Source organism: Lactuca serriola, chromosome 3 (assembly GCF_051521515.1).
Source record: "Lactuca serriola cultivar US96UC23 chromosome 3, Lser_US96UC23_V15, whole genome shotgun sequence".
Taxonomy (NCBI): domain Eukaryota; kingdom Viridiplantae; phylum Streptophyta; class Magnoliopsida; order Asterales; family Asteraceae; genus Lactuca; species Lactuca serriola.
This window is the reverse complement of record NC_136410.1, coordinates 42575439-42589514: the sequence shown is the minus strand read 5'-3', so window position 1 is coordinate 42589514 and position 14076 is coordinate 42575439. Positions and strand designations below refer to the sequence as shown.

The following is a 14076-nucleotide window of genomic DNA, read 5'->3' as shown; positions in this document are numbered from 1 at the left end:
CGAAAAAGGTCGAGGATGAGACGATTTTAGTTGGGATTTTATTATTTGCTTGGGGTAAAGCGGACTTCGTAACTCGTGTGACAGAGTGGGCCGAGATAGTTATTATGAGAAGGAAGCCAGTGAGATGTTTTGGGTATGCTTTAGGTAACCTTTGAAGGTTCCACTATTAGGTCAGGAGTTGACCTGGTGCTCAAGTGTTGAATGGAATATATGAATGGAAGCGAGGTCTTATGATTATAGATATCAGAGGATACTTCCGAGCGAGCATGATCATTTTCTTGTGTCTGAGGATAGGGTGTTGAGTGTTCATTGTTCAGATGAGTTCTGATAGCATTTCAGTGGATGAGTCCCTGGTAGAATGTGACCCCTTTTCGTTCCTTTGGAGTATGGACTGGATTGATTAGAATATCTGGTATGAGTGATTGGTAACCAATTATTAGCCAGTGACTTGATTCTATCAGTCACAACAAGAGAATTAGAGGGGCAATGAGTTATCTGGGTCTGTTATTCTAGGAGCGATAAGCATGGTGATATCATGCCAAGGCGGTCTGGCTGGGAGACAGACCACTAGAGTTTTCCAGGTTCTGGAGAGTCAAATCGGGTATCGTAGCGGCAGAGGAGTCTGTGCTTATTTAGGATTGGGAGCTCCTGTTTGGGTTGAGGTGTCCTTGGAGGAAGATAGTTGTGTAGTATGAGATCCTTTCAGTGGTTTTTCGCGGGTTATTTTGGTTTGATCTATGTGTTGCTAAGGAGCGATTTTGAGGGCGAAATCTAATTCAAGTGGGGGAGAATTGTAACATCCGGAATCCTAGGTATATTAATGGTGTGTTTATTTTGGGGTTTATTGAGTGACTCGAAGAGTTGTAAGTCCAACTCGTCGAGTAGAGTCGAGTTAACAACATGGGTTTAATGAGCGAACTCGACGAGTCGGAGAGCCGAATCGCCGAGTAGGTGTTGTGTAGTGAAACCCTAGACCCCTAGGTTAAGGGCCTATATAAGGGAACTTATAGCCTCATTTGCGGCTCATGAGTTGCCCCACTTCACTAAGAGAACCCCTAGTCTCCTTTTTGAGCTAAAAGAGAGAATGTTGAGCTTATATTAAGTATTTTGGTGCATCTTTGGAGGGGAAGAGAAGGAATTCAAGCAAGGAACAAGAAGAGGCTGTTAGATCTGTTGCTTGTTATCCAAGAGCTTCTGTAATAGGTGAAAAGTTCATACCTTTATCATTCATATGGTTAGATCTCTTGATTTTGGAAGGTTAGGGTTTATGCCACCTTTATTTGGGATTTCGAGCTTACAGAGTTGTCTTGAGGTTAGGACCTCAGATCTGGACCTTGTGAGGTCCCTAGAGTCCAAAGGTCCCAACTTTATTCACCCATATGAAGGATATTGTGCTTAACACATTGTGAGAGCATGTTTTGGTATGTTGGAGCAAAACTACCATGCATGAACGTAAATATTGAAGCTTTACATGACAATGGAGTCTTGGGATGCTAGATCTAGTGTTTGGAGTAGTAGATCTGCTTTGAATCGTCTGAATGAGAAATTAGATTGAAGGGACTCGTCGAGTCTATGAGTTGAATCAACGAGTCGGCTGGGGTTTTTACCCAATGAGTCTAGACATGGATGACTCGGCGAGTTGGCGAGACAACTTGACGAGTCAAGGTGGATTTTCGCGATATGATAGAAGAAACAAGGGGACTCAACGAGTCACATAGATGCACTCGACGAGTCGGGTCAAACATGGACTGTTGACTCGAGTTTGACTTCTGTTGACTTTAGGGTTTGGTCATACATGAGTAATGGAGACCATGGAGGGGTAAAATGGTCTTTTACCCAATCCAAGAGTTAGAAAGAGAAAGAGATGGAAACCTTTTGGTATTAAGTATAAATAGAGTATTAATTAGAGATATTTATCCTATGTGATAGGCAGAGGCTAGTTCGGGATTTCGGTGTGTGATATTATTACTTGTTAGCTTTCGAGGTGAGTCTTCTCACTATACTTACCATGTGTGGTATCTTTGTGTGATTGAGATGTCTTATGTGTTTATCTATGCATTGTGATATTCTGCATTATGTCTTTGTGATTTATGCTGAGTATTATTATTATGAGCTTCCCGAGTTAGGACCGGAGGGTCCACCCGAGTTATGGGACTGGAGGGTCCCACTGAGACCCATTGACCAGAGGGTCTTATCTGAGTATAGCCATGAGAGGCTACTGAGATGTGTGCGGTATTTTGGGGAACTCATTAAGCTTCATGCTTACCGTGTTATGTGATATGTGTTTCAGGTATTTTTCATGATATCGGGAAGGCGCTGGCTCGATTGTACACACAAGAGAAAGAGTTATGTTTGGAGGATCCTGGATTTGTGATAAACAATTTTAAATAAAAATGTGTTGATAATTTGTTACTAGTGATTTTGAGGAAATGTGACATATGTTTATTTGTGTTTTGAAATAACAAATTGGTTTTAAATTTTACGATGTTACAATTTGGGTGGGGCCCGTTATACTCTTTGGGCGGGGCCCGTTATGTGTTTTATGATTGGTATGTGGTATCTTGGTGAAATCACTAAACTTTATGCTTACGATTTTTAGTTTATGTTTCAGGTACTTCCGGTTCTAAGGGTAAGAGCTCGGGATGACTATATTGCACACACCACATGGTTTCCGCTTTTGAAATTTTACTCTAATTGATATGATGTTTGATACACTTATTTTCATTTGGGTAGTATGGATAATGTTTTGGAATACTGTTTTATTAAATTAAAAATGAAAATTTTGGATCGTATTTTTGGGAAGTTACAATTGGGTTTCTAGAAACATATACTACGTGCGTTCATCACGGTGAGAAACATGCTGGTTCTTTAGATTTAGGCTACAATTCAACTCCAAGAATAAACAATCTAGTAAAAACTTCCCACAACTAATGAAGAAAATACAAGGAGGGACGAGGTATAGACTCAAAATTTGATGCTTTGTTTGAGGAGCACAATACCAAGTTATACCTTGTATGTAGCGATATGTCTTCCTTATACTTTTTGGCAAAGTTGTTGCATATTAAAGTGATCAATAGATTGACAAATAGTTCGTTTGGCCAACTTGTAGAGTTGCTAAGATGTCACACCCCAAAACCACGAACGACGGAAACGTTCAGGGGTGGAGGACGTCATGTACAGTATCACACCAGTGTAATATAATAAACAAGCAACAACATCATCCATTGCATTATAAGTAAAGTTTTAATACATGTGTGTTCTTTCATTGTAGTAAGACACCAAAAATATACAATCAAAATAAAAGACGAGACTTGTCTGCTCCGTCTTCTCAAAACCTGGCCTCCGTACCTGTCTACTGATGACCTGAGAATACAAGTTATTTTAAAAGCGAGTATCAGCTTTAAAGCTGGTGAATTCATAAGTATATAAGTGTCATTGCCTTGTTTGTGAAAATCCGTTATGAAGGCCATGTAAATCGTTAAATGAAAATGTTGATGTACGTATGAAAAACCCTAGAAAATCCCTTATTTCCTATCAGTTTGAGATGTAGTCTTCTACCAAGACCCGAATGTTTTGTTTATGACAATGTAGTCTTCTACCAAGACCCGAATGTTTTGTTTATGACAATGTAGTCTTCTACCAAGACCCGAATGTTTTGTAAGTAAAATGATAGTTTTTCCTTCTATTGACTAGTACTAAAGTACTTAGTCTAACTCATCGTTTATGTGAAAGTATCACAAAATAAAGTAAACAGGAAAATGTACTGATGTAAGTGTTGTCACTGGGTACTAGGACTAACACAGCATACGTAACTGTTATCCCAAGGTACTAGGGTTAACACGACCTATATAACCTAATGAACATCCGAAGATTGTTCAATTGTCCTCTGTAGCAGCAGCAGGGCGGAGGAAGGGTTAGTCCCTGTAAAGGTACTCCTAGTATAAGTAATAACCGTAGGCATCCGTACATTTTCATCACCCACTGTTGCTAACATATGGGTTCCGGAATGGTTAGTCCCGTCCATATATCCCGAGGTACTGGGGATAGGGTCCTATTCTAGATATCCCAAGGTACTGGGGATAGGCAGGATAATTTACACAGAAGGTACTAATAAATTATCCTCGCAATTCGTGATACAAATATTCAAATAAGTATACACAGGTAAAGGTATCAACGTAAAGGTACTCATGTAATGTGTTCATGTATCAGGTAAGCATATGTAAAGGTACTCATGTATCAGGTAAGGTACTAGTAAAGCCTCATGAATGAACTGACTCTTGTGTGATTCCTTGTAATAGGAATAATGTTTTGTTATCCTCTAACTATCCCTATGATAGTAAATTTAAAGGTAATTGGTTGTACAAGTAAGTTTATACACTCTTGCAACTCAAGAGTGTGGGAAACTAACTGAAAGTTGTAAACTATAACATCAATACATATATAAGAATATAAGTGTACATGCATAGTTTAGTTCAAGAATGTAAAATGGTTTTGTAAGACATCTTATGGGTTTTGAACAATAATTAACAATGACCTGATGTCATTTTTAATATACATTTCAAAGGTAAAACATTTGATAACAATGTATTTTTAAGATTTAAAACCATTTCATGCATCACATTTTGTAGTATGTGAAATCTGTTAATTTACAAACACAGTTATAAAATACATATTAATGATTTAATAACATGTTTGTTTCTACTTGTATCCCCCCATTAAAGCATTTAAAATCATTTAAAACATTTATTAGGGGTATGAACACACCTGTAGTTGGTGATTGGGATGAACTGATCGGGACAGGATTGCTAAGTGTCAAGCGAGGACTTGTACACACACTACGATCCTAATGAACATATAATCACACATATATGCATTCAATTAGTCTTAAATCACTAATTGATAATGTTAAGACATCCTAGACAAAATCAACACTTTATATAAGTGTTTTAAGCCCTAAGGATTGCATCTAAGCTATTGTGGGACAAGGCACTTGTGTTTAGGGTTCCAAAGGACCCTATATGTGAGCTTACTCCCCATAGAACATCACACATGGAGTTTACGGTTGTAAACTCTTGAGATTACGGTCGTAATCTCCCAACCATGGGGGTATGGTGTGTTTTGAAGTCCCAAATGATCCCTAGAATTATTCCAACTTGGTGGTTAAGTCCTTGGAAGGGTTTAAGGTCTAGAAATACTCCAAATATGAGTTTACGGCCCTGAGGCCATTCCCCTTAGAGTTTATGGCCGTAAACTCTAAGTATAGGGTGTTTTTGTTGTTTTCAAGCCTCTTGCTTTTGAAGGATATGTTCTAGACAATTGTTTAAGGCAAATGAGGACCCTAGGCACACTTTGGTGCCATTCTTTCATGTTTACGGCCCAAGAGCATTCTCTTGGCCGTAAACTCACTTTGACAAGTGATTTTGATGAGATTTGGTCCTTCAATTAAGTGGAAACAATTCCTTGTAAAGGTCTAGGGCTTTAGGTGTCTTAAAAATACCCCTTTTGTCCATTTCTATGGAGTTTATGGCCTAAGATACACTTGGGCCGTAAACTCACATTTGTTTGTGTTCTTTGATGTGTTTAAGGCCTTACACTAAATGGGAACTAGTCTAGATAAAAGCCTTAAAGTTTTAGAGGCCTTAAAACACCATTTTGAGCTTGAAAAGGGAGTTTACGGCCTAAGCAACTCTTGGGCCGTGAACTCCCCAAACTTGGGTGATTTATGGTTGTTTTCTTGTCCCTAACACACATACATATGAGTCTAAGGCAGTTGTATAACATAAGGGTAGGTTTCGGCTTTGTTTCGGGAGTTTACCGCCCAAGAACACCTTGGGGAGTAAACTCCTAGATCTAGTGATTTACCCTTCTAAATCATGATATAAACACATATAAAGCTTTCTAACATTACTAGGAAGAGGTACTCACGATTTGGGATAAAAACCCGAAGATCCGTGAGAGAGAAAATGGCTTTTCTCTAGTTGGAAATGTGAATAATGAATGAATTTAGTTCAGAATTCTATTTATAGTCCTGAGATATTTTGGCAGAAAATATTTTTATTCCTGAAATGAACTCTAATGTAATAGAGTGTTGGAATAACTATGTTGCACAAAACCCTAGTGCACCCACTCTCCTGATATTTTCCTGAAGTGTAAACCCTGAATTACTCAAACTTACGCGAAAAGTCTGAAAATCAACTGTGACTGCTATAACTTTTATTGAAGTGATATAGTTTGTACAGAATGGAAATTTCGGGTTGTCAAATAAGAGCTTCTTTCCCGAAGAGAAATATTCCAGCCTCACATTATGAAGCTAAGAAGAAGTTGAGAAAGATAGGGTTAGGATATCAATTGATCCGCGCTTGCAAAAATGACTATTCTTTTTTTTTTTTGGAAGGAGAATGATTCCATGCAGAATTGCCCAGTTTGTTAGGAAAGTAGATGGGTGGACGCAACTATAGAGGGGAAAAAAGTACCACACAAAGTGTTGTGGCACTTTCCTTTAACTCCAAGGCTTCAACGAATGTATAGCTCCAAATTCACAGCTAAAGATATCAGTTGGCATAATATTGGATGTTTAATAGATGGTATGATGCATCATCCGGTTGATGGGAAGTCATTGCAAGATTTTGATCAGAGATATCCAGAGTTTGCTAAAGAACCTAGAAATATTCGTCTAGGTTTAGCTGCTTATGGCTTTAATCCATTCAACAACTTTAATAGTACTTATAGTACTTGTGTGATTATATTGACTACCTACAATACACCACCATGGATATGTATGAAAGAGTCTTCTTACATGCTAACTTTGTTGATTCCTGACCCTAAATCACCCTCAAAGGACATTGATGTTTATTAGTTTTTTTAAAGTATGTTTATTGATGGTATGTTACGGTTGTTATACATTTTGATTGCTTAAAATTGTTTCTAATATTTGTTAAACAGATGGCAACAAATGTTGCGAGGGGGCATGGAGGAGATAGCGGTGAAAGACCTCCACAAGGAGGCGCAAACAAGATACCAGCGGGTTGTCAATATTGTAAGTTACATGAAGTTCTTAATTATATTGGATATATTTTTAAAGTTTTAAATTTCTAAATTTTCAATTCTATGTATCATTGTAGCAAACATGACTCCTCGACGTGGCAAGGGAAGATGTTTAAATATGCGAAAAAAGTTCTTGGCCAACGGTAAAAAGCTTTTACCTATGGAAGTTTATAGCGACGGGGGGGCCTATAAATTCATAAATGACAATTGCAAAATGTTGATAAGATTTATCTCAAATTATGTGTTAGAACATGTACCACTACATTCTAGGATTTGGAGGTGTGTTCCTTTCCATTTCTATGAACCTATGTATCTTGAGGTAGAAGTAAGTACACAATACTTTTTACATGTGAAAATTTTTATACTTTATAAATATTTTTTTTTACTAATTGAATTTGTTTTTTTTATTGCAGACATTTTTTGATCTTGATATTTATCGGGGTACATGTATGTGGGAAGCCGTTCAAGTGGCTGTACAAGGCGACTGCCAAAGAGCTTATAAAGAACACAAACATGTTATGAAAATATATTTTGATGAGGTTGATGGATATGGTGATGTGGAAGGCGCAAGACAATGTCCACTGGAAGATATGGACGATCAAGCTTGGGATGACATGATTGATCTTCTTTTTTTGGACGAGGGTTATCAGAATTAGCGTGAAAAAGGTAAATAAAGTAGGCCAAACTTTCATATATTAGTTCTCATGGAAGTAGATTATATGCACACAAACGTCGTGGGGAGGTCGTTAAATTTATTTGTATTATATAAATTTTTTATTAACACTTATATAAATATATTAATTGTTTTTTGGCTTATAATCGAGAACAAATTGACAAGACCCGCAACATATCGACGGTTGGAGACAAATGCGATTTAAAGAAAATAGGGGTTGGTATACACCGTAAGCACGAGTAACTTCGGTAAGTAATAAACAAAGTTAATACTTTATTTGATAAATATGTTGTTGCTATAATTATTATTATTATTATTATTATTATTATTATTATTATTATTGTTGTTGTTGTTGTTGTTGTTGTTTTAAGGTATATTATTATTATTTTAGTGTATAAATTTAGTTATTTGTTTTAATTAATGTATATTTATTGTTTTCTTTATTTTAGGGAAATATTCATCCAGAGAAGATGTTGATGCTAGAAGAGCTCGGGGAGAACCAAAGTTAAATGAAGAACATTGTTTCACTCGTGCCCTTAGTGAGAGACTCGTGCATATTTGCAGAGTTGGAAGGAAACCAAGCATCAATAATAATTTATTTCCAACATTCCAAATGTTCCAAAGCTTCCACATCCCAATCTTCAGATAATCCCAAATTGTTGCATTAAACCAACAAATGTCATACATGCAACAACAAATGCTACAAATACAACAAATGTATAATAGCACATTCGTGTCTGTCATTCCTAACTTCCAACCACAACCAATGTCACAATTTCAAAACAATCCCAATATGTTTTCACATAATACTCCGAAACAAGCCAACGAGCTTGAGGAGAACGAGAACAATAAAGATTATGATTGATCTTTTATGTTATTTTTGAACAATGTTTGTTGAAAACTTTTTTGTTGTTATTTTGCTATGTAGTTTTTTTTTTTTTTTTTTTTTTTTTTTTTTTTTTTTTTTTTTAATTTTAATGGTTTATTATGGTTATTAAGTGTTTGATATTATTCTGCATATATAATCTCTAATTTGTTTTGTAATAACATGTTTGGTATATATAACAAAATTGGGATATATACACTAAAGTCCTAATATTTTCATCAATTTGACAAGAAAGCCTTGAACTTTATTTTTTGATAGTAAATTCTTAACTACCGACAGTTTTTGACATGTCTATCATTTTTTCCGGTTAGCCGGTAATTAAGACTTTATTGTCAAAAAATAAAGTTTAGGTAAGAGTTATTGAAATCTATTTTGGTCAGTTAGATCCTATTGAAATCCTTAACGTTTTCTTATTGTTAAATAGTTTTTTTAATCTCAACAAACCGACATTAAAAAAAATGGAGATAATCAAGAAAGAAAGAAAGAATCATGGTTGTGTTGACTTTTTGCAGTCCTAAAAATGGAGAACTAAGAAACCGGAAAAAATGAAATTGTCATTCTTATCGTTCTCCACATTCACACCTTTTTGACTATGAGTGTGTTGTTTGTGTTTATACAATGTGTCCCCACTTATCAGTTCAAGATTTGGCGGCGAATCAAGAAGAAAGTTTTACACGTCTTTTGACCTTCTCTCGCTCTTTCTTTTGCATTTGTTTCCCATAATCGTGATTGTATTAGGGTAAAGATGATGATGGTAAGAAAAGCAGTGGTGTTGCGACGAAAATCACAATTAAAAGTTCTTCGACTACGAAAATACACTAAAGTCTCAATATTTTCAATGATTTGATACGAAAGTCCTAATTTTTTTTTTTTGACAGTAAAGTCCTAATTACCGGCTAACCGGAAAGGGAAATCTCCAAAAAAAAAATCCTAAAATTTTACCCTAATTTACAAAAAAGTCCCAAACTAAATTTTGTTTACGGAAAAACATGAATTACCAGTAAAAATGGCGATTTGACCCTTTTTTTCCGGTTTATCGGTTTTATTACTTACCTGTTTCACTAAAGTCATTATTTTACCCTAATTTGCGAATAATTCCCAAAATAAAATTTACTGATGATTTGGCCCTTTGCTCTATGTAACATATATTTACCGGTTTCATTGCTAACCCGGACGCCTAGTCACTAAATGAGATGATGAGATGGATATGTTGAGTTATATAATGCTATGTTTAGTATAAAACTTTATATCCTGATGTATTGCTTATCTTTTTGGAACATAAAATGCATCTAATGAAGACTACAATAATTACATAAACTAACAACAACTGCGTTATTTTTTACGTTTATAAGAAATATCAAACTGTTTATTTAATCTTATATAACCCAATATATCCGTCTCATCAGACATCAACTCATTTTCTGCCATTTTTTCTTGGAAACACATATTTTATTGGTTTCATTGTTGACGTAGATACATAGTCATAAATGAGCCGATGAGATGAATATCAAAATTTACAGTAAATGTGACATTATATAACCCATCGTATTCATCTTATCAGCTAATTTAATGACTAGGTGTCTAAGTCAGCAATGAAACCGATAAAATATATGCTACATGAATAAAGGGTCAAATCATCAGTAAATTTTATTTTGGGACTTATTCACAAATTATGGTAAAATAATGAGACTTTAGTGAAACATGTAAGTAATAAAACCGGTAAACCGGAAAAAAGGGTCAAATCGCCATTTTACCGGTAATTCATGCTTTTTCGTAAACAAATTTTAGTTTGGGGCTTTTTCGTAAATTAGAATAAAATTTTAGGACTTTTCTGGAGATTTTCCAACCAAAAAAACTAGATAAACGTGTTAAAAACTGTCGGTAGTTAGGATTTTACTGTAAAAAAAAAATAAAGTTTAAAACATTCTTGTCAAATCAATGAAAATATTGGGACTTTAGTATATATATCCTAATATGTTTCAATTTAATCCCAATATGTTTCCACATAATATCTCCGAACCAACCAACGAGATTGAGGAGAACGAGAACGGGAACGAGAACAATAAAGATTCTGATTGATCTTTTATGTTATTTTTGAACAATGTTTATTGAAGACTTTTTTTTTGTTATTTTGCTATGCAATAGATTTTTTTTTTAAAATTTTAATGATTTATTATGGTTATTAAATGCTTGATAATATTCTGCATATATACTGTTTGATTTGTTTTAAAAAACAGGTTTGGTATATACATCAAAATCTGTAAAAAAATATTAAAAAAAGGATATACCGACAATATTTCATCAGTATAGCTTTATAACTGTAATAAATGTTTCATCTATACCGACGACATGTCGTCTCTATTACTAGAACGAAAGTTGTCTTCCACCTCATTTTCCAGACCACAAGTCGTCTTACACCTCCTTTTCCGGACCACAAGTCGTCTAGATTGCTTAAACATGTCTCGACGACATGTCATCAAAATAGATTTATAATAAAACTTTTTTTCCTTGAAAATCACTCCCAACGAACCTTTGCAGACGACATGTCGTTGGCATTGGTTGCTCTACGACATCTATCCCGATGACATTTTCCACTTTTAGCGATGGGGCTATACCGATGACTTTGTACAGACGACAAGTCGTCAGTATAGGCTTTCCCGACGACATGTAGTTGGCAAAGTGGCTGAAAGTGTTGTCGACATAGGCCTCATTCCTCGTAGTGTGTTCATGATACTACTAGCCTACACTTGTTTGTACTCCACACCTCTTGACAAAGACGTGTACTTACCTATTATCTTATTCGGTACTCCGTGAAATTTCAATCATCTAAAGTGTCTAATAACACTAAAATCACTAACAATTGCAACCTAAACGTCATAGAGTGTCACATTTATCATCGGGCTAGAACTATTTTTTGTAATTTGGAAAATTGTTTTTTGAAATTTGGAAAAGATGATTTTTTTTTTCTATTGTTATTAGAGCATAAACCAAAGTTTCCCTTGTGTAATGATAATAAATACCTTGGTTCGGGTATCAGGTGGCAAGAGTTATGCAGTACTTTACCAACATACAAGCTTATATATCTGAATCATTTTAAGTTCAAAGAGGTATTTGTACATTGCATTAAGTTTCTACAGTAGAGACAAGATACAATTTCTAATGATACACACACATGACTTGCCAAAAACTGTTAAATCCACCATTTTCCCTCTCCAGCATCATCTGAAGATCATGATCTCAACAACCCCTTGCTATTTAACCCTTGAATGCCTGAAACCCCATGCAAAAAGTTAATTAGCCAATTCGTCTGCATCGAATTCAATTAGTTGTTTAAAGATTTGTACTTACAGCAAAAATAGTGGCGTGACCCGGGTCAGCAAGGTGAGCAAAGAGGTTATCAATGGGTCCAGTTCCAGTGTAGATTGCTTGGAACCAAGCACCCATGACAGCCAACATAGCCAATCTCCCATTCTTGATCTCCTTTGTCCTCAATTCCTTAAGCTTTGCAGGTGAACCACTCCCCCATCCGAGTGGGTCGAACCATAGTCCACCTGGGTACCCAACATCTGTACCTGTTAGCTTGTTGTTGGGGAAGATGGGATCGGTGTTAACACACCCAGGTTTGAGAATGTCAGCCCATCGTCTTCCTTCTGCCCAACCGATGAAAATAAGCTCCACTATGAACAGTGTGGTTTTGTCTGTGAAGTACTCTTGTTCACCGGCTGTGTACCATGAAGGAGTGTTTAGGATTCCGATTTTTGTTAGGAATTCCGGGATGAAGATCCCAGCTGCTCCTAACATAGCCCATCTGCAGTGTACTATTTCCGCTTGCACGTTCCACCTCAAGGTCTCCGGGTCGGATCCTACAGTTTAGAAACTCGACCTCGAATCAGTAAGTAATTTAATTATCTTCAAATCTTGCCATGATCTATTGACTATTGTTGTTTTGAAAAAGATCATCAACAGAAATCATAACTATGAATCTATGATCATGCTTACCTAGACCAAGAGGATCGAACCCGAAGTCTCCTGGTAGGCTGCCGTCGAGCCATTCCGGAGGGGTGCTGCCGGGGAACCAAATGGGTCTTTCGGGGTCGGCGGTAACGCATACTGTCCCGGAAGATCGTGCCACGGTTGGTGCAGTGACCTTGCTAACTCTTAGTTTCTTCCCACAAAGAAAGGAAGCCTTTGTTGATCCAACAAAAGATCCATTCTTCTGTGAACTACATAATCGCACACCAAAATTCCCAATTACTTAATGCACCCACATTGCAAATGCAAAGTAGAAAGGTAGAGATTTGAAGAAGCTTACGCTGGAGAAGAGAAAGCAACAGCTGCGATGGCTGAAGAAGCACAGACAGTGGAAGCCATTGTTGTCTCTGCAATTCTTTGCCTTCAAGAATTAGTGATGAAGAATGAGTAGGTTTGTGTGGAAGAAAGGGGTGTGTGTTAATGTAAGGCGTTATGAGCTTATCTCCAAGGATAGGAGTAGAAGAAAGAATGCTGTGATTGGCTGTGCGGGTTGCCACGTGGGCCCTAACAGAATCTATTCTTGCTGATATGTAACCAGATAAACTTACACTTGTGGTTCGTGTAGTAAATTACGTGTGGCTTTCAGGATAAAACCCACTCACAGGATTCTGGATCCTTAAGGGCGATTTTGTCTTTTACCCAAGAAGGACAGATGAGATGACCCTATTCTGAAGGCCAAGAAATCTTTGATAAAGTTTTTATTTTTCATGGGCCATCATCGTTGGACACGTAATACTTGTATTTGAAGTCCATTGGATCATGGATAACACTTGAAGGCAGCCTTTCAACACGTACTAGTTTTATTTTAGGTTATCTAAACATGACGTTGGAAATTGGAGTTATAAATAAGCTCTAACAACCTATTTGGGATTTCTATAATGAGGGGTTCATGTATGTTGGATAAACAAAGATCTTCAAGTTATTACTCTATTTGGTGATTCGAATTATACAATGACCCACATATTCTTTATTTTAAATCAAAGCTTTTTGAAGCGAATTTTCTAAGTACATAGATTCTACTACTACTACTACTACTACGTATAATCTAATGTTTTTCATGATTTTATTTCATGTATATATATGATCAAGGCATGTGCTTGACTATCATTGTACCACTATAATTTGCAATCATAGAAGTTACAAATCTTTGCCATCTTATTATTGTAAAGTTACAAGTATCGTATAGAACTTCCCTGGATCAAATTATTATGTGCAAACACAAAAAGTTTTGTAATTATTTTGTTATTTCTCGTTTTGGTTCTCTCCTTTTTTAAGGGGGTTTTGATCTTTATCATAAAAGGACAATAAAAATGCTTCAAATTGTCAAATGTCAATAACTAACAAGTTTATCTGTTAGCAATATAAATTTAAGTTGTGCTAAATTTGCTTAGGTCATATACGTTTAAATAGAAGGGTGTTTGTATTTATGTTTTCAAAACAA

The 14076-nt window shown here is 36.0% G+C and overlaps 1 protein-coding gene across 1 annotated transcript; it reads right to left on the bottom strand.

The window, feature by feature from the left end:
• Positions 1-11661: 11661 nt before the first annotated feature.
• Positions 11662-13074, bottom strand: LHCA2 (photosystem I light harvesting complex protein). The gene is made up of 4 exons (XM_079029945.1): positions 12916-13074; positions 12603-12826; positions 11952-12466; positions 11662-11873 (listed from the first exon to the last, which is right to left on the bottom strand). The coding sequence occupies exons 1-4, from the start codon at positions 12972-12974 to the stop codon at positions 11859-11861; spliced, it is 813 nt and encodes a 270-aa protein (XP_078886071.1). The 5' UTR covers positions 12975-13074; the 3' UTR covers positions 11662-11858.
• Positions 13075-14076: the final 1002 nt, after the last annotated feature.